General features: G+C 33.0%; 1 protein-coding gene across 17 annotated transcripts in view; it reads left to right on the top strand.

Annotated features, from left to right (window-relative positions):
• Window positions 1–23,406, top strand: part of Stacl (Stac-like) — a 106,649-nt gene extending 83,243 nt beyond the window's left edge. For 5 of the 17 annotated variants that reach the window (XM_015983342.2, XM_015983332.2, XM_015983331.2 and 2 more), the window contains 9 exons: window positions 3,304–3,468; window positions 4,343–4,594; window positions 9,165–9,305; window positions 16,918–16,986; window positions 17,665–17,823; window positions 17,995–18,060; window positions 18,233–18,372; window positions 18,422–18,634; window positions 21,744–23,406. In XM_015983342.2, coding sequence (XP_015838828.2) covers window positions 3,304–3,468; window positions 4,343–4,594; window positions 9,165–9,305; window positions 16,918–16,986; window positions 17,665–17,823; window positions 17,995–18,060; window positions 18,233–18,372; window positions 18,422–18,634; window positions 21,744–21,905 — 1,367 coding nt within the window. In that variant the 3' untranslated portion in view covers window positions 21,906–23,406. Of the gene's footprint in view, window positions 1–3,303; window positions 3,469–3,545; window positions 3,642–4,342; window positions 4,595–9,164; window positions 9,306–16,336; window positions 16,647–16,917; window positions 16,987–17,664; window positions 17,824–17,994; window positions 18,061–18,232; window positions 18,373–18,421; window positions 18,635–21,743 lie in introns of those variants that run through there. The other 12 variants (XM_015983336.2, XM_015983338.2, XM_015983335.2 and 9 more) reach the window with 12 other exon arrangements.
• The last annotated feature ends 1,334 nt before the right edge of the window (window positions 23,407–24,740 follow it).

Raw genomic sequence — 24,740 nt, 5'->3', positions numbered from 1 at the left:
AACCCTGACATCAAGAACGTCTTGAAAAAAATGATGACAGATTTAGATTTCTTGTAAAAAAAGACTGAAGAACGTACCCTGAATAAATTTAATGAACAGTTAAAAACAATCGTTACTATGATTGTAACAATCGTTTTTGTGGATTTATTCTACCAATAAATTTAAATGAGGTTAGTGAAACTGACCCTTTGCCTTTTAAACCTCCCGAATTTAGAGATAAAAGTCATCATGAAAAAGAAGTCATCAACATCGTCAGATAATGTTTTCCCAAATACTATGAAATCCAAATGTTATTTTGTTGTATTTCGGGAACTTCAAATAACCCGAAATCTTGAATCTACAAAAACATACAGCGTTGGACAAAAAGTGTGGGACCGAGCGTTTTATGCCTAAACTTTACGAAAAATCTAATTAGTACATCAACTACTTTAAAAATATGATCATTTTTCAAGAATATTGTTTTTAGAAATCTATAACAGCGATTTTTTTTGTAAAAGATTGTGTTCTCAAAAGTATTTCTAATTCAGTAATTTTATTTTTTAACCAGTGATTTTTTTTAATAAATTATTAAACTTGAGTTCCGAGCTCATTACGACGGTTTTCCGAATTTGACCGACGAGATTGTTCATATACAGACTGAACCAAAACACCCGATATCTTATTGGTAGTTGCCGTTTATTACTTCTTTTAACGAGATGATTTTGAGCTAAACTTTTATTGGTCGATCCTCCGTAGTTTTAGAAATATTTAATTTTTTTTCACTGAAACACACTGTTTTTAAAATTTTATTTTAAAACTAAGAATAGTAAAGCGCAGATCAAAATATAATAGTTTTTTTCTACTTTGGTTTCGTACTGAGGTCATTATGATCCCGAGACAAGTCAATTTAAGTTTTGATTATTTTTATTTACATGACGCAGAACAAGATTTAGCAGAACAGCAAAACAAATTATTCTATGAATTTTAAACGTGATATACCCCTAAATCGAAATTTGTAAATTCTATTAGAAGTAACGGATTCGTCAAAACCGCTTCAAATAAAAAAAACGACGGCTGATACTACTCAAGTAAGCACGAGAATGTAAAACATAATGGGCATAAATTAAATGCACAGTATTTTATTTAAACGACAAGTATTTTTGTTCAGTGAAAATGAAAATTAACAAGTGCACAGTATAGTATATGAAAAAACAAGTTTTATCAGGGTTGATTTGGCGCGCGAATCTCAAGTTGGAAAACGAGCCGTAGGTAAGTTTTCTATGGGATGAGTGCGCCAAAACCCTTATAAAACGAGTATTTTGTGCTATTATTTATACTTTGCGCCCACTTTTTCCTTATTTTCATAAAAAAAATTGTCGTCTAGGGAATTTTGTGTCAGTTGGTAACGGTAATAAATAATAAATAGTTAAATAAAGAAGAAATAATGATTAAATCGATCGTACGTGTAGTGTATTCCACGCACTATCGATGAAAGTCTTGAAAACTAAATATCCCTAAGTGTATTTTAATGAGCGAATCCTGCTGATAGACGTTAATAAATGTATTATAAACACAAAGTTTGAAAAAATAATAAATGCACAGTAAAAATAATAAATGAGCAGAAAATAATAGCATTTCGAGTTCTACGTTTTCGAATTTAATCGGTCGACGGGTATATTTCCTTTTAATTCGCTGGGGCAAAGCCCTAGCCTGCTGGCTAGCTACTGAGCGTTTATTATTTAAACTGTGCAAGCTGAAATTAGATACTGTGCATATACGATTTTTTTTTACTGGGCACTTTGTACTGAACAAATTTTAGTAAATTCTGTGCATGGTTTACTTGTCATTCAATTCTTTTAATGTGCAAAATATACTATAATATTATTATTTTAAATTTATTATTTAAACTGTGCAAGCTGAAATTAGATACTGTGCATATACGATTTTTTTTTACTGGGCACTTTGTACTGAACAAATTTTAGTAAATTCTGTGCATGGTTTACTTGTCATTCAATTCTTTTAATGTGCAAAATATACTATAATATAGAGAAGTTTTAGTTTTTTACTGTGCATTAATTAATTAAGCCCTACAATCGAAACAATATTGCCGAAAAATGCATAAAAATGAGGAAACAACTAATCAAAAATTTTACAGCCATGACATTTCTCAGAAACTACAGTAGTCATTTGAACGAAGCGGCACATTGAATTTAAACTCCATAGTCGACTTTTTGAAAAAGAACCATTTTTCAACAGTGGTAAACAAGTACTTGAGCATCACGTACCTTTTATAAAAAATATTGAATTTAAAAAAAAATTACACAGCTGATTTCTGGTCAAAATACCTTTCTTTTGAGATATCATGAAGGGGGTTATGTCATTTTAAAGGGGTTGCTTGTATGAATTACAAAAGGGGGTTGGTGGTACAACTTTCAAAAGTACACTAAAAGGTACTTTGAAAATAAAAATTGACCTGTCTCAAAATTTTCAAATTTTCAATACAGGGTGTATCAGAAACACGTGTGTTAATTTTAACAGGTAATAGAGCTCAACAAATAAAACATTTTTTCTGTTGGTAATTTTTCAATAAAACTTTTCCAAATTTATTTAAAATTTGGAAAAGATAACATACTGAAACGTATACCCGCCTATGGGTACAAATATAAAAGAGCCGAACTATTTTCGTTGTGATAGAAACTGACAATTTAAACAATTTAAAACAATAATGAAAATTGTTGCTATGAATACAAACTAATTATTAAACATTAGGCGGCTCGTTTGGTGAAAAGAAAGGAGGAAAACAGTGAAAATAATAATTATGAATTTTGCAAAATGTTATACAGAAAGGTTGTTGTATTTGATGAGTTTTATTACATGGTAAAATTAACACACGTATTTCTAATAAAGCCTGTATAAATAATAAAATAAATGGGTTTATTTTAGTACCTCACCTGCTTTCTAAAAATTTCAGGAGCGGCTATTAAAACTTATTAAATAAACTTTTGAGAATACTTATTCAGATTTATGCAGTTTTTAAAAATATAAAGAATGTTTTTTAATTCACAATGTGCATAAGCATAAACTTTGTAAACAATCTTTTCTGCTTGTCTTCAATAAAACATTTCTACCTTTGAAAAACTGTGAGGAAAATTTTATTTGAATAGAATTCCGAAAGTATCTATTGAAAAGATTTTCCTTACCCGTTTATTCAAAGATGTGACAAAGCAGTCAAGTTGCGCAATAATCCTGTCTTATTGTAAGATGCTCTCAAACCCAACATCAACAAAATGTCTCATAATATCCATATCAACCTTATGATTTCAGGGCACACAAGACAGGGTCTGAAATGTAGAATATGCAAAATGAACGTTCATCTCGACTGTCAGGACAAAGCGTCCAAATGTCAGACGAAGCAACGGTTATTAAGACGCCAGAAATCAACATCAGAGATCGAAACTCGAATTCAAGACGTCACCGCCGAAGACGAAAGTAAGTAAAGTTGTGAATTATTCTTATTGTTTTCTTCAAATTTCTCGTTTGGTCATAAACTTTTGATTGATTTATAGAAAAAAATGAAATGTATTCAGGGATGCCCACAATTAACAGACATTTGTCGGTCAGGGATAACAACAGACTGTACCCGCCTCCCAATGCTGTCATAGGTACAAAAACAGACGTGTTGGGTGTATTTAATGCTTCGATCATCAATTAACTCAAAGGTTGGTCGAGAGCGTTTTGCTAATGCAAGCGAACCGCTTCCGACCCTCCTTCGACTAAAACATGTCCATAAATCGCTTATTGCCGTCGTGTCCGAAACGTATTGACAAAACTTTGGGACCTAATAAACTGAACAGTATTTAATTCATTACGTGCACTATAATATAACAGTCAGAAAATTATTGTAATAGACGCAATGGGCTATTCGTATTTGAACCTTGCTATAAAATGATGTTAATTTAGATACTCGTAAAAAGTCTACCGACTTAAGTTATAAAAAGTGGAGCAAAAAACGGAAAAAATGTGACCCGGAAATTTACTCAACATAAGTATCTCGTTTACTAAATTACCAGATTAAACAATATGTTCTCCCAAGTAACTGTACCATATTTTTTAATATTTGGTGTAATGGTTTTGAAGTTATGGTACAAAAACGATTTTCCATAATCCTTAATTTCATAGGTTCATAGGTTGTCTCCTAGATATGGGACAAAAATTATTATTTAAATTTGAAATATTTTGTGCCATTTTTGAGGTTCTATATGAATAGTCCTGTATGTTTATTATTAAATGAAATGCTGGAAAAGTACCCTGTCCAAAAAATTAAAATATTGACTACTTAATTTGTACCGCAAAACTTTCTCAGAGAGTCCGGAAGTGGATCAAATATACCAAGTGTTGAAGCAAGCTACCGAAATATCAAATAGCAAGCCACGCGTTAATGTAGAGCCGGCTCCACCCGGTATAACGGTGGACAGAACCGTCACTTCGAATCCGGGAAGTTCGGGCAGTTCAGGACAAAGTCTTAATCGGAGACCGGGTCCTCCGATACAGCCTCCTAGGGCTGCCGGCTCCAACTTAGCCGTTGTCAATCCTGCTCCTTGCTCCACTAGCTCAGGTTTGTCACGACTAGAGGACTTAAAGGACGCGTTTACGACGATTTTAGGCTAATTATGCATGCACTCTATCCAGTTATTTTCCGGTCCCGATTTCCCGATCTGGGGGGTTTACACACTTTTTAGCACGATCTTGCACGAAGAGCGAAATTTTCTTGATATAAGCACGGGCGTGTTTACTGATTAATTACGTGAAATATGATAGGGAATTTTTATCATCATTACGAGGATAACAATGCTGTCTTTCCCATAAAACTTGTGGTGTGATTTACCAAAAATACTTTAACGAACTGTTCTGTATTCTATAGTTATTAACAATAAATAAATAGATTTAACAGATTTTTTCTCGCTTCTTTTCAAAAATTTTTTGCTGCTCTCTTTCATTTCTCTTTTTCAACATTTACATTTTTTTATACAGGGTGTTTACGATCTTGGGGTTGAAACTTAAAGGAGATGATATAAGTGATTAGAAAACCGCAAAATGCTATATTAAATAAAAATTCAAATTATCACAGTAAATCATTCGATTTACATTATATGTTTGTTAACTGCTGCTCTGACTATAACAGTTACTATTACCGTGTGCTTCGCCGTAAGTCCTAATCATGACCAATTTATTATTTCAATAATTGTAGTCCAGGGACGTAAATCTGATAAAAAACCTCCACAAAACACAAACCAAACTTGCTCTAAACGATTCCGGCTGAAGTGATCAAACAGAGAAACAGCGGATTTAAATTTTATACTAAACTAAATAAACCAAATGACTTTTTTTAGGCTAATGCGTAAAAAACGTTCTTCTGCATTTGCTGTTTTATGTTTTCTACCTTGCTTTATTCTACTATGGGAGCTGTTATTCTTCCTATAAAGTAGCCAAGCTCTATTAATTACTGATTTGTTGCACACGCAATTTTTGACCAGCTTTTTCTTCAGAGAATCCTTCATCAATAAGAGTCACTATTTGGCGACTTTCGTATGTGATAAATGAATGATATCTACATTCATTCATGAGGTGCATTTTTGCAAAGATTTCGTGTTTTTTTATTTGAAAAATTAAAACTATTAAATACTATTAAATTAAAACTAACGTCGTTACAGTGTGTCCTCCCCCTCGACACCCAAAGGGAATAAAAAGATAATGGTTACATTACATGACATAGGTATAATCCAACTGTAGCCAAAGTTTTTTGTTAAACTAACAATAGTCATTAAACATAATTACTATTTATCGGCTTCAAATAAAATTCTTACTTTGAAAATGGTGGATGCGCCGGGCAAAGTAAACTAAACTTTGCATAAATAGATAAAAGTATTATAATTAGTTTATGAACTCATACTCGTATGTTGTTGAATAAAAAAATATTTTATACCTAAAAAAGGCACCTACCTCATCCATTAAACAAACCCAGGTAGGAAACCAATTAATACCTACCATATATTTATTATTCAGTGATCCATTTTGGTGAGAGATCAATATTTAAATAATTGCAAATGCAATTTATAAATAAATATTTTGTGAGAATAGAACCAAATATTTTTTTCTTTATTTTGGCATATGTATGATTTACATTAAAGTTAAATAATCTAAATTATAAATCTAAAGACTGAGGGATTATAAGAGCCCATACAGTTGTCCATATCAAACATAATGAAAACAAAATAAATAAATTTTCTTCCCCCTAACTTTTAAATAGTAGAACTACCCAACTTAATTTATTTTTAAAAAGCACTAGTACCAAAAACATGAGACTCTAAACTTTGTAGATTAATTAAAATTATAAAGCTAGAAGCCAGTTGTTTGTGCCTCCGCTGCCGGCAACGGTGCCTAAAAAAACAGAGGAATGGCTGCTGGTGTCGGTTGCCAGCACTAGCGCTTTAGATGCATAACCTTACAAGACAAAAATGGTAATTAGAATTTGCAATTATCATTTTAGATAATATTTCGATGAGAAATTATATTTTCAAATATTTTTTGAGAAATTTTATGAACAAAGAGCGATTTACGACACGTATGATGATGCTGCACAAAAAAGGCTTTTATAAAACAAATTAATGTTCGGAATTTCATTGTTCACTAAATTTATAAATCAAACGAATCGTGGTAAAGAAATTGAAACTGAAACGAATGTAGCTTAGTCTTATACAAATTATGATCTAAATTATCGTGAGCTAATTCCGTCATACTACTTGAAATGTTCTTTATTAAAGCCAAAATTATTTTTTGACCGATAAACGACGAAAATTAAGAATACAATGTACATGTGAACGTACATACACGCAGGATAACTTTAAACAAATGGTAAAAAGAAGCAAAAATAATTTAACTTGCATAATTAATAAGAATGTTTTAGATGTGTTACATAGTAAAACTAGCAATTAGAATTAAACCTAATTTCTGAGATATAAATATTTCAGAGAGTTTTAGTCGTTTAAAAAACATTTTAAGCTACGATAATACAGCTTTTTTCAAGAAAAATGTGAAGTTAACAGCAAATTTTTAAAATTCATTGCCGGCAGCTGGGATGGGCGCTGTTGCCGGCAGCGGAGGCACTGCCTTATGATTATTCCTCGTAGATAACAATGATGAGTTTCGATAATATTTCTGTGGTACTAAGTCATCATAAAAACGACTATCTAAATATTAGGATGTTAGGATTACAAATAAAACGGTTTGTAATAAAGCGATCAGTAATAAATTCGATCTTGATCAGTACAAAATAATAAATGATCAGTATTTAATTATGTGTTCCACAGTAAAAAACTGTGACAAGTAAACCACGTACAGTATTTTATTAGATAACCATAATGTCCTTAATCCGTTTCTGTTTTAAAATCATTAAGGGGGAGAATACCAACTAAAAAGCCATTTTAAGTAATTTGAGTTTAAGTTTTATGTATTTAAGTTTAAGTGATTAAGCCGATTTAAGTATTTTTTTTGAAAAATGATTTACAGGATACATTCTGCTACTTGAGTCGTAGGGAAGAAGGTTTTTAAATTCCGATCAGTGCTTTATATAATTCAGAAAAAAATCCTGAATACTAAAAAATAATTGGTTTTTACAAGCGCTCTCAGTTTTACTCGGCTGCTCTAAACTGGGTACAGAAAATTAATTTTGTATCTCGTTTCCCCCCAGTATTCAGTTTTCCGGAGTCAAAATGTAATAAAATGTTAAAAGTTAAGAGTAACGAAAGAATTAGCAAAAAATTAAAAATTATTACAAAAACACATTACCTGTTCTCTTTTTTACTGAGTGGGTACAATATTTTATTTTGTCTAGCTTGTTGTGTGGTGGTTTGATGAAATTAACACAAACACCAAAAGTAATAAAAATATGTCTGCGATATCCATAATAAAAAATAATATGTCAGTTCTTCCTGTTTTTGGCTGTTTCGACTATATTTCAGACTCTCCTTTACACTTTACAGAGATTATTTTCATATAAATATTCGTGTTTCATGTAAAAGTAGTACCGGTTTTCCGAGTTTTATGGTCGCATTTTATTTAAAACATCTAGAAACCCCTACCCTCTTCAGTTTTTTATTATATGAATGGAAAAGTCAGAAAAACTTAGTTGACTCTATGCTTGTCTTTATCGCGCATTTAATTTGACATATTTGTTATATGTCCCCTTTGGTACAGAAAATTTGCACTGTGTTATAAATAAGTACGAGTATGTTATGCTTTACCCTCCATTTAATCTAAACGTGACTTAGTCGTTGGACCACGCCGATATTTTTGAATGCACAACAATTTTGCTGAGACCATATCGGATTGCAATTGAGAGGTATTGAGAGGTACATTTTCTGTAGTTGGTGCTCGTCTATTTTGAGTTGAACAATGATATTTATTGCGCATTAGATCAATACCTAAATATGCATTTTTCATTGGCATTAATTATCGACCCTTAAGTATCGAAAAAGACAAAATCACTTAATTTCAAACTTATTGGAAACATTATTCTCTATTTGTAACATTTTATTATTCTTATTTTTATTTTTAAACTGCTCTCACCGAGAGCTTAACCGAACTTATTTTTACTATTTAACAACACACTTTTAAGTTTTAACCCATTACTGAAAAGATCTAAATAAAAAACTACAGCGATTGTTACTTCTTTTTATTTTACACTAATCGACCGCTGTCCCACATTATTGAGGGTTACATTTATTACCAATAAAGCTCGTAAAGTGGTAAATCGCATCACAAACTTAAGTGGAAAGCAGTGAAAAATTGAATAAAAAATATCAGCGACGTTATTAACTTATTACAGTCGGACTTGTTAAGTTAATTTATCTCCAAGTTGTTAAACCAGGTAAGTAATGAAGTGAATGCATCAGCTTGAAGCAATGTCATCTCATCACCATCTTGTTTGGAACGACTTTAATCCAAAAGCCGCATCATTGAAACTTCGACGATGTGCGCTTTGTTTGACACAACTAACACAAATTTCACTAATTTATCTAAGAGTTTATGAGAAGTGCGTGTTAACCAACCTTTTTTTTTTGGTATAAAAATTCTTGCAAAACGCTGAGATTTGGCCGTTTCTCCAAACGTTATTATACATAATTTAGACCGCAGACAAGGAGCCCCAGGCACTTCCGAAAGTTCGTCGATGAGGCGTCGCCTATTTGCTGGAATGAAAAGCCTGACTGGCTTTGGTTCGCGGTCCCGTCACGGTTCTCCAGGCCATCGCTCCATCTCTCTGCCGGAAAGTACGCGGCTTTATGATTTTGATGTTATGTTAGTTTTAATGGCTGGAGAGGGAATCTACACCGCCCCGTCACGGCGTGGTATGAATTAAAATGAAGTGAATGCTAGTACCTACTGCAAATATGCAGTAAATTCTACAAATACAACAAAAACCCTCTTTTAAAAGACTCTACTTTGACTGTTCCGAACTTACTAAATTCAGACTATTTTCCATGAAAATTTATTTACGAGTAGCGCTGCCTCATGTGTGAAGAAGATTGCTAACACATATTTTATTTGTAGTTCCTAGGTTCTTCAGGTTTAAAGAAGTTTTCACTCACTTTTTTAAAACACTGTCAAGTGAAGTATTCGAAGTAAGTAATATAAAAATGAAATTTTTTAAAATCTCAATAAAGATAATGCATGTTCTTTGTTTCAACCTTTAATTATGTAACTTTGTCATTAAACATTTTTCACCTTATTAAAGAAAACTGTCACAAAATAACCGATTGATTACCGCAAAATAACGTAATTATCGGCCTTATGATGTTTTTTGGTGTTTTAACAAAATTTTGCAAAAAAGTCTGTCTGAGAGTCTTTCTCTAAAAAAATGAGCTAAATCTTTACATACATACCAGAAGTACCATAGTTTCAATGTAATTGATCATTTATAGACGAAATTTCACAAAATGAGTGTATTATTCGTTTAAAAATTAAATAAAAACTGCAATTTCGAAATTTTTTCCATACTAGAAAAAAATCTGGCGTAAAGCATTATATGATCGTTCAAAGACTAACTAAATTGTTCTAAATATGACGGAAGTACTTACCTGAACTTCCATTCAATTTAGTCACTTTCATTTCACAAAATGAGTTTTAATTAAACGAGCCAGAAATAGGGAGGTACATCAATTTCTATCACATTTGGTCAATGATGGACAAAATATTGCAAAAAAATAAATAAGTTTTTCCTCCAAAAATAACAGAAAACGAAGGAAAATAATCAAAATCATTTCTCACCTTACTTTTGCCATTTTAGAAAAAAAATCGTAAAATAAGTAAGTTTTTAACTCAGAATACTGCAATTAACAGCCGTAATTAAAGTACACTTATTTTTTAAAACAATTATCAATGTCAAAATTCTCTTAAAAACTAGACTGTATACCACCCTAAAACCTTTAATTTCAAAACACCTGTATTGAAAAAATTAAATTTTTGTTGCAACAAGCTTAAGAAAATTTTATTCCAAAAACAAGAAATAAAGGCGATAAAGACACGGAAAAATGCGACTAAGCCATAGAAAGTTTAATTTAGACATTTTATGATGAGACTAAACTTTGACCATATTTTCTGAACGGTTAGTTGTAGCGATTTGATTCTTGCAAATTTGGGTTCAACCGGTCATTTTAGGTCAGAAACACTTAATCCTAAAGAGATAACTCCGAAAAGTTGAGAGCAAATGTAGAACGTTTGATTTATGTTAAATATGATAATGGAAATTTATTTATTCATTTCATGTTGTCAACCTAATAGTCATCAAATAACTAGTCGGTGATAATGGCTTACACCAACATGACAACACTTTGACAATAGTTTGTAAGAATAAACCGACAATAGATAATCTTTCCGCGTGTTTTAATTAAAAATTAATATATATTCTTAAGAAGTCAAAAAACAATATTTTCGCCCTAAATTGTCGTGTTAAGAGAAGAAAATTTCATAAAACGAATGAGTTTTAACTCAAAGTAACGTAATTGTTGTAAAAGTCAGTTTTTTGCTCAAAAATGACCTAAATCTTGAATAAACAGGTTTGAAAACAATAAAAAATTGAGGAAAAACATTAACCTTAATCGATCTTAATTAGAAATTATTTCTCATGTTAAAAGAAAATTTTCGTAATAAAATATGTGAGTTTATAGCTCAAAATAACGTAGGTAATTATTATGGACGTAATTCGATATTCTATCAGTTCAAAAAATTTTACAATAAAAGTCCGTTTCCTGCTCAAAAAATTGGTTAAATCGCCCTAACAAACCAGAAGTACCTCAATTTCTATCTAATTTGGTATTTTTTGATGAAGTTTTCCAAAATGGGTGAGGGTTTTTTGTTTAAAATAATATAACATAAAACTAACGAAAAAGATAAAATTTACACAATTTTCGACTAGAATTGGAATTTCTTTCGTACACTTGAAGTAATTGGATGATTTTTGGTCAGTTTTAACTACTATTTTTGTTCGTGTTTATGAGTGTCAATACAAAAAAATACTATATCATTTCTTTAAAAATACTTCCATTACGGAGAAGTATTTTTTAATGTGTTTTAAATAAACTGTAGTCTTTGTTTTCGCAAGTAAGGGAAAAAGCTGTACTTTATCATGAAGCATTTACTGCACTGTACCGCGTACTAGCATCTATTTGATTTTTATTCATATCACTCTACTGTTTCGTCCGGATCTTGGCGGGGCTGAGCTTTAGCCACTTTGGTGTCGAATGCTGCTGGATGTTCCCCCTCCGTGCTTTCTCCTACATGCTTACAGCCGCCAGTAGATGTGCTTCAACAACTGACCACGAAACAATTTCCCTCGCACAGTTCCATTCCATTCGAACAATTCTTTTTACTCTATATCCGAACAGAATTTCTAACACAATTTGTACAAATGCAGTTTGGCTTCAAGTAGATTATATTTTGTTTTACTCGATCGCTCTTTTCTTTGCCCGTTTCTTTTTTCTTTTTTCCTTTTAGTTCCTTTAGTTTTTTCTTAGGCTGTACTTGCACAACGTGGTGAGCTCACACGACGATAATTCCGCTAATTCCGTTTACAAGTATCAAAACTGTCTTTAAGTTAACTGGACTTTATTACAACTCCTCGCTGCTTCCAAGTTTCGGAATAAACTTTTAAGAGGGAAGTTGCCAGCTTGTAAACTTCACAGATTAGGTCATGCAACTTCACGTCAAATCATATTTATGACCACTGAGAAATTCATTCACGATGTTACTATAATAAAGTCACAAAGTGGAAACTACTTATGTTTTACAGAACTAGGAAGACGAATTGAAGAAACGCTTAATCACAGAATAAAGTCTTCTTATTAGTAATTTATAATCGAAAAAATCCATCCTGATTTATGGACCCGCTTCGCCATGCACGCAATCATTTCTGAATAATCTATTGTAGAATACCTACGATGCCGATAAACAAAAATATTTATGACTAATTTCTGACTTGCATGACTGTAGACAAATCGGCCCTTTTTATTGTTATTACTTAAAGAGAACACCAATGATGCATCGGTACATAAATTTTATTGCTTCCGGAGGCAAAAAGTGCCATTTAAAATTCTCTAAACCATCTAAAAAATACGAGAAAATTTCATTTCCCTCGCGGAAGACAGATACGCAGTGCTTCCATAATTGATCAGCTGCTTCTTAACCACGTTGTAACGAAAACACAAAGCCATTATTTTCAATTAGATGCTTTCTTCCTGCATCTAGGCCGCAACACTTCCCTCAAGAACGCATAATAAAAAGAGAAAATAATTAGATGTATAATATTAAAACTTCATTGGCGTTATTTATGATAAAATCTGAAAGTTTTCTCGAAAAAAGTTGGAAAGCTTAAACAAGTCACAAGCGGTTTACGAAATTGTTTCACCATTACAAACTTTAGAGCCGGTTTACAGAACATTTTAAGTGCAATTAAATTTTAATTGCGATTAATTTGACATTTGTCAATGCTTTTTAAATGGCAACTTAATTCGAATTAGTTTAATTTTGAATTAAATCTTAATTTCGCTTTCTATAAACCGGCCGTAAGTGTAGTAACGATGGCATTAACGACCTGAACTTTTCTCGAATCAACATTTCGTGTTGTTGGCTCAACATTTCAACTTCAGGCAGCTTTCGTGTCACTCAATCATGTGCTGCCATTTTAGCGTAAAAAAGCTGAGTCAAGTCAAATGAGTTGAATTCAATTATTGCCCTAAATTGTGAAAGTTTGGACAAACTAACTTTGGAACATATATGTACTGTAGTCTGAAACAGTAAATCAATATTTTAAAACAATTAGAATAAGAAGTTTGAATATTCAAGTCAAGTTATCTAAGCTACTTCGGATAAAATTTGCCGGTTTAATCAAAGTTCACCCGAAACTAATTTGTAACAAAATTTACATTAAAGATTTAAGTAATTAAAATGACACATGCAATGTGTACACGAAACGTATTAATTAATTATAGATTGACGCTGTATTAAGCTAGATTAAAATTTTAATTGCAATTTAACTTTCCAAACGCCTCCAACAAAGGAAAACTTAAAATAAGAGTAAAAACAGCATTGAAAAAATATACGAGTACAGAGGCAAGCATGAAATTTCGAACACCTTTGACATTTTGCTGACATAAAATGGAATACTCCATACCTTTTGACAAAAAAATGACAGAAGTGTCCGAAATTCCGTGCTCGGCATAGTACCTAACTGAAGGCACAATCATAAATTAGAATATGCACTGTGAATTTATGACCGTGACGAATAATTAACCGATTCTAGACATTACCTAACCATCACTTGGCAGTTACCAGAACCTATAGTACAAATCGGCTTTTACTCTAATTATATAATTTAAAACGAAGTGCAAAACAAATTTTTGATATAAAAAATGACCAAATTTTGGTTAAATAAAAGAAATCTTGCACATTTTTCTTCTGCATGAAGTACTTACTTTATTTAATTATTAATTTAATCGCACAACTTACACAGTGGCGAATGTAGACTTAACTTAACGAAAGTCAAATTCAAATCCGTTACTGCGTGGTAATTACATATTCACAAACACGTAATAATATCTACTTTCGGTTCACTTTGATAAAAACCATTGTGGTGCAAATGACTAACCTGTTACCATGACAACTCATTTACGAGTTAATGCCAAGAGTACGCTATTTGCACCACAATGGTTTTTATGAAAGTGAACCGAATATACATAAATCAAAATAGTTATTTACGAACCAAGTGCGAGAGGACAATTTTTCGCGCATGGGCGCATTTTTTGAACACGAGTGAGGAACGAACGAGTGCTACATTTGCGCAAATGCACCGAATACGGAATACGTCTTCGCGTACAGAGGTTAAAAAAATACATATTTTTTTAAACGGACATTAATAACAGTTTTTCCTATTTACGCTTATAGATTTGTCAAAGTGTCAACTGTCAATCGAGTTAAAAATAAATAAAATAGCGATTTATTTTTCCTCTTAATATTTTCCACATCCAAAGTGGAAAAATGGAGACTTATAAACCAAATTTTATCATTATAAACTTAAATTATTTTTACAACGCTCGAAAAGGCCATTGTTTTTTGCATATTTTCACACTAATGCGCGAAATCAAAGTTCGCGCACTGGTGGGAGAAATCTACGTTCGCGTTAACTGTTGCATTCGCGAATTGTCACTTTGACAGTAATAAGTTCAAAAAAGAACATCTGATAATCAAGAAGTATCTAACTGAAATAACTGTGTCGCAATTATTTGACAGACAAAACCCCTATTTTACGTGCCACAACATGTATAAAATGTTTTTTTTAATTTTTTTAAATATTTTGGAATTTGCGCCATCGAATAAATTGACCTCCAATTACTTTTGGACTAATCCTAGTGGGACTTCTGTAATTGGTCAGTTGAGGTACACGAAGGGTAACAAACGCGACAAAATTAGTCTTATAACGTAAATTCTATCAAGTAAAAGTAGGTAAATAAAATAACTTATTAGCTATTACAGATGTTCGCAGCACAAGAAAATTGAAAAAGTACAAAAGTGTAGGACAAACTGTCGTATGGTGATAAAAGACGTTCAGTTAAGTACAAAAATGAAGTAAGATTATTTTTAAAGCAAAGTAATTTTGATATATATATTTTTTTGTTTTCCTTAGCAACGGTATCGGTTTTTGTTCTTTCCTTTCCTAAGATGTCAAATTTGTAAGTTGTTTAGTTGTTTTGTATATCATAAACATTTATTGTTGATTTCTTTCAACAGGTAATGTTGCAAAAGCTGTCGTTTTCGCTAACTAAAGTCAAAAAAATATGATCTGAACCACCAAAAACTTAACTTTAAAGAGCTATATCTCGTGAAAAAAAGCTCAAACAATTTTTTGTCATAGGAACTTTTAATTCAGTTTTATGTCCTTTATCACCATTGATTGAACAGATATTGTTCAATACTTTTGAAACATACTGTATACATATTGCAAAATTTATAACTTCAAAAATATTTAAAGATTCCAGCATGTATATCCCATTTCAGTTCATAGTGAAATTGCAACAGCTCATTTGAATTTTTCGGAGTAAAAAATAAAGCACAAATTGAGAGTTTCTGTAAAATAAAAGAATTCTGTGTAAAACAAAATCCTAGTGACACGTTCTGAGCTAAGAAAACTCACCAGAAACTCTCAACTTGTTCTCTACTTCACTCCAAAAAATTCAAATGCGCTGTTGCAAAATTCTGCTATGAACTGAAACGGGATATAGAGATAGTTACATTTTTAAGCTTACACTCTACTGGAAGCACAAATTGTTAACAAATCCTCTGTCAAACAAAAGACTTTTCTTGCGAATGTTTGCTAAAAAAGTTAAGCCCTAACAATTTTCAGAGGCTAGATTCGCCACTATGTAGAGATAATTCCAAAGAAGTGCAATATGCAAACAAAGACTGTTTACTTAATCGATGTGATCCTTCTTCTTGTTTGTATCGTCAAGACACCACTTTGTGTAAATAAAGCATTCTGTATTCTTCTTTATGTAATCATTTCCAGTTTGCTACAAAATCTCTAACAGGTGTGGTCGTAATAAGGGAGATGGAGCGAACGAGTAAAACAAAACAAAAAACGGCTTAATTTGAAAATTTTAGCGGTAACTTGACAATTTTCCTGTTTGACAAAAACTCTCCATTAAGCATTTCTCGTGTTTTCGTCAAACAATGGAAAATATCTCGTGCAATCATCCTCGAAATATAATCAGGTAATCCCCGACTAAAATCCAACTTGTACTTAAATTTTCAGAACGGAATTCCCAAGATGCCTCTGGTACACGTCCTTTCGGACAGCCGTTGTGCATCGGTCCACAAATAAACGACAAGAACGGCCTTGACCTACCCCCCACCCCTCCATCGCCCTCACCCTCGAAGGGGAAGGCCCAACCAATCCTAAAAAAGGGCTCCAAGTCCAAAAAATAACCTTTAAATCACTGTTAATTAGTTCTATCGATATGTCCTACAGCAAATTGCTCAAAATATTTTTTGAATCGTTTATTTATCATCGTTTTATTTTTGTTATTGTTCCAACTGTGATAAATAAAATTTGCGAGGCTGAACGTTCTTTAATTACATTCTTTTAACTTCTGAGTAAGTAGTTAAAAAAAGTTAACAGTTTGTGGTGATTTTTTTGACATTAACAACTATGAATTAATCCCCCAGAAAGTGATCTCTGCTCTTGATCCTTCCACCCCGCCACCCCCAACCACGATATAGTTAAATGTGTGTTAGTAGTGTTGCATTACTAGGTTTACACGTTTGCTTGTAGTGTTCGTTTAATTGTCGTGTAAACGTAGTAATAGTACAGATTTTTTGGTGTTGTTTCGTCAGGGACAAGCATGAAGTCTTCTCCCAGTGCTGTGACGTTTTGTCTAAACATGGGCAACTGCGATAGTAGCGGTCTGTATAAAACCAAACGTTTTAGATTGGTAGCAGGCAAACTTCAAGAGAGGCCAGGGCCGGATTACCCATTAGGCCGCCGACAAAAGAAGAAGAAACAAAAAAAAAACAATGTTGTTGTAATAAATTAAACATCAAATTAATGTGGATTTGTGGAATCAGCGTTGTGTTCCATAGCTCTATGTTAAGGATGTTTCTCATATGTTCCTAATGTAACGCCAGATTTTTTTTACAAATCTTATTATTATTACTCCATTGTTAACTTTTAGTTAAAAACAATAAATACGCGAGGAAAAACAATGCAGTTGAGGTCGTCGTGTGTAAAATTAGCCTAGGGCTTCCACAAATGTAATCCGGCCCTGTTGAGGCGCCTCACAGTTCACGTGTAGCTGAAATTGACTATTAGAAGAGTTCCCCATAGCCAGGTCGCCTCACATTTCTTATGAGCCAACCTGTGATAGCCGATAGCGTTCTAATGCGAATATTGAATCTCTTGAGCGCTTTTTCAAAGAACAATTTAGCGCGAGGTCAAGTATTCGCATTGTAGATTCCAATAATTCGTAGAAATCAGCACTTGTCGAGAACACTGCACTTGATGGAATTGCATGTTATTGCCCTCTGTTTTGTGTAGTTTAAGTGTGCGGATTTGGTACGTGATATAATGGAAATTTCTGTTAGCTCCCCATTCACCACGCCGCCAAAAATTGAACTTGAGAATGAAGAGTTTATCGCTGGATTCCCCGGAGAGCACCGAACACGTTCAGAGGAGGAAACACCACGGGGCCAATGTTGCCAGCGACCCCCACTCTAATCAAAGTTCATCATCAAGAATTCAGTGTATGAGGAGCTTGATTTGTGTTGTGACTTGTTCTTTTCTCAAAAAATCACAAATCGATGATTTTTTCAGGCTTGTTTAGTTTTCCAGAATGCACAGCTCTTTCCAAACGCACCTAATCTTATAATTCCGTTTAATTTAACTATTTTCTAATTAATGCATGCTGTTCCCAGTTGCCATTCCTGCAAGATCTATCCACAGCCACCACGTTATTCGAAGTGACCTCAAAGCAAAATCAAGTATGCATTTTGCTATTTCCAAATCTTATACTTTAGCACAGAATTTGTCTTTTATGACGATTTGTCATTTAGTCGAGTCAGTTAACGCTCAAAACGGGTTGTAGAATGTTTCCCGCAATTCTACCACTCGTTCTTTGAATGGACTATATAAAGAGTGATCGTTTGCGTGCAGCGCCTTCGAGTCCGGTGCACAATCGGCGCTTGCTGTCAGCGAAGAACATCAGAATGTCATCGGTGGAACTCCCTGATGAGAACGATAAGAGTCCATCGTCGGCGAGCACTTCCCCTTGCCCCAGCCCCGTTGGAGCAAAAGTAGCGCAACAAAAAAAACTTCAAACTTTTAATTAGGCTTTTTTTCCAGAAATCGCATCGTTTATTACCCACCAACTTGTACGTAGTTCTTTACAACTTCAAATCTCGGCATCAAGATGAACTTGACCTGAAGGCTGGGTACAAAGTGACTGTAATTGATACTTCAGATCCAGATTGGTGGAAAGGGAAATGTCTAGGACGAGTTGGCTTCTTCCCGTCTAAGTACGTTTCAAAATTATCACCGGGGGAGAAACCGCTTCAGGTAAGGAACACATCAAAAGGTCATGTCATGTTCCCGATTAGATTAACTCTATCCCGAAGCCACCTCCGTTTCTTTCTTGGGATATTGACAAGCGTTATCGAATTGAAAAGTTATTCCCTGCCTCGCCGCGCCCGATTAAATAAAATTTGAACCAACACTCTGGAATATAAAAACAATTTTTTAAACAAATACGCCACCTTGTTGTTTTCTTGAATTTATGAAACCTATTGCCACAAATTCGCATGACTATAAATTATGACAAAACATAAAACTATCGAAGCCACTTTTCACAACACTACCAGCAATTAATATGGATGGTTACCGTAGTTAGTAATTACTGTATAACTACAAGGTGAATTTGAAGGTTGCACATATACAGGGTGTTAAGGAAAGGCTTAGCAATATTTCGTATGAGAATTTGGCAGGATCAGAGGAGTTAGTTAAACACCCTTATATCATTTTTCCAGAAAAGTGTATTTTCTTCAGAAATTTTTATTAACCCACCTGTTGGGAGCCACTGTGTGGTTTATGGTAGTTTATGGTAGAGGTGATAAGAGATCTCAAATGACGTCAAAATAACTCAAGTAGCCTTATCCAAATGTTCATAGTTTCTGAAATACCTATGGAGTATTAGTCGGTGAACAAACCTAAATTTAAGGAACTTAATAAACAAAAACTGTAAAGAAATGTGATCTCTGAAATTAGTTCTTCAAAACTTGTAACATTACATTAAATAAATTGAGCTAAAATTAGCAAACACAATTTTTTTGTCGAAGATACCACCAAATTTGTTTCTCCACAATTACAACCGACTAATGGCCATGTAGTAAGCTTGTAAATAAAGTACTCAAACTTCGTTTACATTTCATTTTTTTGAAGAATTTTTAGACGCTACAGTGGAGGTCGCACCCTCTACATCTCAGAAATTTTATAAACATTTGGAAAAGGCAAGTTGAGATTTTTCCACTTCTCTACTAACTACTCGTAATATCTACTCTCTACTATCACCCCTTAAAATAAATGTAGAACCTTCAAATTCACTCCTTGTATCTACAAGATATTATTAACAGTGGGTGACCAATTGTCAAAAAAATATATTGGTAACATCGAATTACTGGAATTCTTGCTAGTTCATTATATACAGCAGTTCCAAGTTAAGGCAATGCTAGTAATCGCCCGTCGGAAGTGAATGACAACCGACTATAAATTTTTTTACATTTAAATCTGATTATCAAGGTTGCCAAATTGTAAATTGTAATTGTAAAATCAACCCTAAGTCGATCTGTCAGATATAGTGATAATAATTTTGATACTACAATACTACATTCGGATTGACATTCATGTCAATTCTATTAAATACTAAGTATTCTAATTTTGAATTGACCAATTTTGGTTCTAATTGACAAATAAATTTGTAGGTAATGATTTAATGAATGACTAATGAAATGACTAATGATAGTAGGTACTTTTTTCATTTTAAAGATTTCTTCAACCAAAAAATGTAGTCGTCGTCATAAACTTTTTTTTTCAACTGTGAGTGGTAACGATGATGTATGTAATTCTAACACCACCGTGGTAACAATAATTCGTTATCATTTTTCTCATTCTTTAAGAAATCAAATTTTAGTTGTTTAGGTACACATCTGTATCAGTTCTACCTACAATGTGGTTCAAAAAGAAGTTGCCAAATCTTAGGGTTTTATAGCTGCCATCACGACAGACATTTTTTGCTGATAAACTCTCATAGTCGCAAATAAGCCGTTTTGCCTCTGGAGCTATTTACATTTGAAGAGTATGCAGATATAAGTCTATTTATGGCGAAGCAAAAAACAACGCCAGAGCAGCCAAAGAATCTTTTGCTGAGCATTTTTAAAATCGCCAACATCCCTGTCGAAGTACATTTTCGTTAAACATAAAACTCCCACGAAGTGAAGGTCTATCGCAGTTGGCCTGCCCAAAGTCAGGATTTAATCTCGTTGGATTTTTTCCTCTGGGGTTAGGTATATCAAGTTTCTAATCAGAGACAAAACGGCTCATTTGCAGCTAAAGGTTTATAAGCAAAAAATGTCTGTCTTGATGTCCTCTATAAGACCCTAACGTTTGACAACATCCTTTTGAACCAGCCTGTATAGTCAATTTTTTTATAAACAACTGTCTAAGAGCCGTCAGGTTGGCAGTACCATAATTAGTATTTTTTTTAATTAAGGTTGGTGTAATTTTTTACTTGTCAAATTCAATTGCTAATTTACCTTCAACCATAGATTACGTTCTTTAACTTACAACACGTACAAAAAATAAGTCAACAGTTATTTTGAAAAATCATCAAATCAACTAAATTAACTCTTAAAATCAAAAAAATTGTTACAACAACATCGTGTTATTTTAAAGACTAAGAAATTATCGAATAACACTAACCCGATTGACAAAAATGTACTTCAATATGGTGTGCAAAATGTTAAATACACAATACAGGTACTTTAAAAAGTGGTTAGACATAAACTTTTAGGGTGATAAAATCTGGTCTTTATTAGAATTTTGACTATTTAAAAAATGAACTATACATGCAAAGTTTCATTCCAAAATATCTCACGTTGTGAAAAATAGAAATTTTAAAAGTTGTTTTCACTAAAAATGAAATATTCAAATTTTTAACACAGGTAGTTCCTGGGTAAATTTTTTAATAAAGTTTTGTGAAATAGTGGACAATAATTATGTGGCCTATTGTAAGTCAAAACACCACTGCTAAAATCTGATAATTTTCCAGATCACAAATTTTAGGTTTTACAAAATTTTCCTTATGAAAAGTTATAACCGTTTTAAATTACCTTTTGAGTGAAACTTCGTATTTTGGCGAATTTTTAGACACAAAAATGGTAAAATACTATCTCTATGTCTCAGAAAGTAAAGCATTCGGATCAAGACTAAATGTAACATTTATCTCACTTATTTCTAATTTTGAGTAGATTTTTGTAATTCTGTTTAATAAAGTTGGCTTTAATTGATAAATAAATAATTGTATTTTTTTTTGTTTTAAATGGGTCTCAATCCAAAAAATAACGTTTTTTCAACTGCGTATAGTAGGTAACAATAATTTGTTGAATTTCATTAGGTGACCCACAACTTGCAAGTATCAGACGGTGACAACGGGCTGATGCTGTTAAGGGACCAAATAGTCATACAAATCGGTGAAGAGTTAGATGGTATGGTGATGATCCGTTCCGGTGACAATCGTCAAGGTGTTTGCCCCGTGAAGTTCCTCCAGGAAGTGTGACATCGCAGCGAAGTAGCATGTCAGGCCACTTACACTTGCACCTGTTCAGCAAAACAAACCTCCGCCCCTAACACGCTAAAGAAGATCTATTACCCCAACCCAGCCAAAATAATGATCCAAAACAACGTGCTCCTCTCGAAGCAAAACAATAAGAAAAACATCAACGCCGGGAGCATTCTGCAGTATTACTACAACAATTTCAATAAGAACACGTCGAAACAAACCAACGTTTACAACAATAACGTGCTGCAAAGGCGCCGTAATGAGCTGGCTTTCCTCCACGGAAAAGCTCCGTTCTCTTCAACCAAGCGCCCATTATCCATTCGGTTATCCACTCCTAAGCATGTGGTGAATTTCTTTAGCAAACCGTTCCGCCCCGATTCCCAAAGGCGTCCGCTTTTGCTACAAAACTCTTCGAATTATCCGAACAACCCCAATTTTAAAATAGTACCTAACAAAAACGGGCTTAAAATTTCGTCGATTTACACCATCAGCGACAATGTCGACAAATTTAGTTTGTACCGAAAAAATTTGTACATCTCATCGAATAGTAGGCCTCTTTTTGTGAGAAAATGAGGAAGTAGTTTCACCTATTTTTGTAAATGATACCTTTCAATACATGTGATCTAGAAATATATCAGCACGTCCTCGTATATCTTATGAGCACTTTACGAGTTTGATTCGAAAATTTATTTCGAAATATTTATTTTCACCCTATGGAAATACAGGATCGTACATGTCTAGTTCGTTGATTAGCTTTGTTCTTTGTTGTTATCAGAGTTTACGAGAAGCATTTATTTTGATAAGAAAAGGTAAATCGAAAAAAACTAAAAATGTAAATGAAATCCACACAAAGGCTTCCGACTTATGATTTCGTACACTCTGTGTTAGGAACATTCCAAAAATGAGCTAAAACATTGTATAGAGTTTATAATAATTTGCAAATAAAATAGAGTAATTATGTTAAGGAATTGATTATTGAATATATCATAAATTTAATAAATGTTAATAGATTATTTGAAAATTAATAATAATTGTATGTTGAGTAATAAATGAACTGTTTGTGCAATATAACACATCATTCCAAAGACTGCTTTGAAACTGTGCTGTATATAGTTATAAAAGTTGTGGCATTTTTGGCCACTGGCCTTGCAATGCATTTCATTTACCCAGTACTGGCCTAGAAACCAATCTTAACTTTGTGGTGTACGCTTGAAAATATGCAGCACACTTTCAGATTGTTATGCACATGACCAATTTAAACCTTTAGTATTAAAGTAATGATTATAGTCGAACGAATAAGTTATGGTTTAAATATTTATAATTTATTTATTATTATTTGTACATCGTGACCATTATTAATATGACACAAAAATGGTTCTACACTCGTTATAAATGTTTACAAACATTAGTTCACTCTTTGTGTTGCAAAACACAAAAGCACATTGTTGAGTACTGGATGTGTAACTAACCTCATATTTAATAAAAAAATCAATAGCTATTTGTTTTATTTCTAACCGTAACATACTAATTTAGTTATACAAAAGCAAGTATCCACTCCAATCCCGGCAGCCTCATAAGATTGAAAGTGACGTCATCAACCCATGCGCAAACCCATGTTTTTATGTAAATAATTTATTTTCACTGAAAATTGTGCTTAGAGTTCATGCCTTTCCTAAAGTACTAGTGTGGCTCGTGTTTCAGTTTCAATTTTTTTTATACGGAATTTAATTAAATCTCGAACAAAACTTTTAAGTCAGGCCAAGATTATTGTTTTGCTTATTACATGATGTCGGATATATTCAAAAATGGATAAGTTTCATAGTTATTCGGACATAAAAAAGTTCCTGAATTATTACGAGGAGCAAACCTACGCGAAGTTCTGGAAACGTAATGCACGTCTTAATTGAAAGTAGTGTCATTAACGTCCTCCAGGCTCTTCCGAATAACTGTGGAACTTTTGTCCAATTTCGAATACATCCATATATCCAGTCTCATGTAACAGGCCAAACAATAATGTCGGACCGTCCTAAAAGTTTAGGTCAAAATTTATTTACGCCGTGAATAGTATAAAGAAATTGAAAATGAAGGAACACTAGTCACGCTACATGCTTTAGCAAGGGCACGGTTTCATCGCACAATTTTCAGTGAAAATAAATTATTTACATAAACATATGTATTTGCGCACCAGTTGGTATTGTTGTTTGTCGCGCCGAATGTGCCGATAGCCGGAATTGAAGACAAATCCCGGTCGTTGATGATGACGTCACTTTCGATTCTTATGACACTGCCGGGTTTGGAGTGGATACCGGTGCCAGGAGTTTAAATACAGCGTATACAAAATTACATTCTCCGTTAATAAAGTTACAATTCTTACATCATATTTTGACGTTCTATATATACTAACAGAACAGCACTTTTTCAAAGATGATTTTAGATGATTTTAGAATGCGTATTACCAGGTGACTTAAACAAATTTTGACCGTTGTCACTTAACATCTTTGAAAGCAGAGTAAAAAAGTATATTACACTAAAATATTAATATGAGTACAAATTAAATGCACAGTATTTTATTTAAACGACAAGTTTGTTCAGTAGAAATGATAGATGCACAGCAAAAATAATAAATGCATAGTAAAAATAATAAATGCACGGGAAAGATAATAATAGATGCACAGTTAAAATAATAAATGTGCAGTAAACTAGCATCTCAAAACTGAAGAGTCTAGAATCCCACACTTCGAGTTCCACGTTTTCGAGTTTAATCTTTACATTTAGTTTGCAGGCCAGCTACTGAACGTTTATTATTTAGTCTGTGCAAACTGAAATTAGATA

This window comes from Tribolium castaneum, chromosome 2 (genome assembly GCF_031307605.1).
Source record: "Tribolium castaneum strain GA2 chromosome 2, icTriCast1.1, whole genome shotgun sequence".
NCBI classification, from domain to species: domain Eukaryota; kingdom Metazoa; phylum Arthropoda; class Insecta; order Coleoptera; family Tenebrionidae; genus Tribolium; species Tribolium castaneum.
This window is presented reverse-complemented; position numbering and strand designations above follow the sequence as displayed.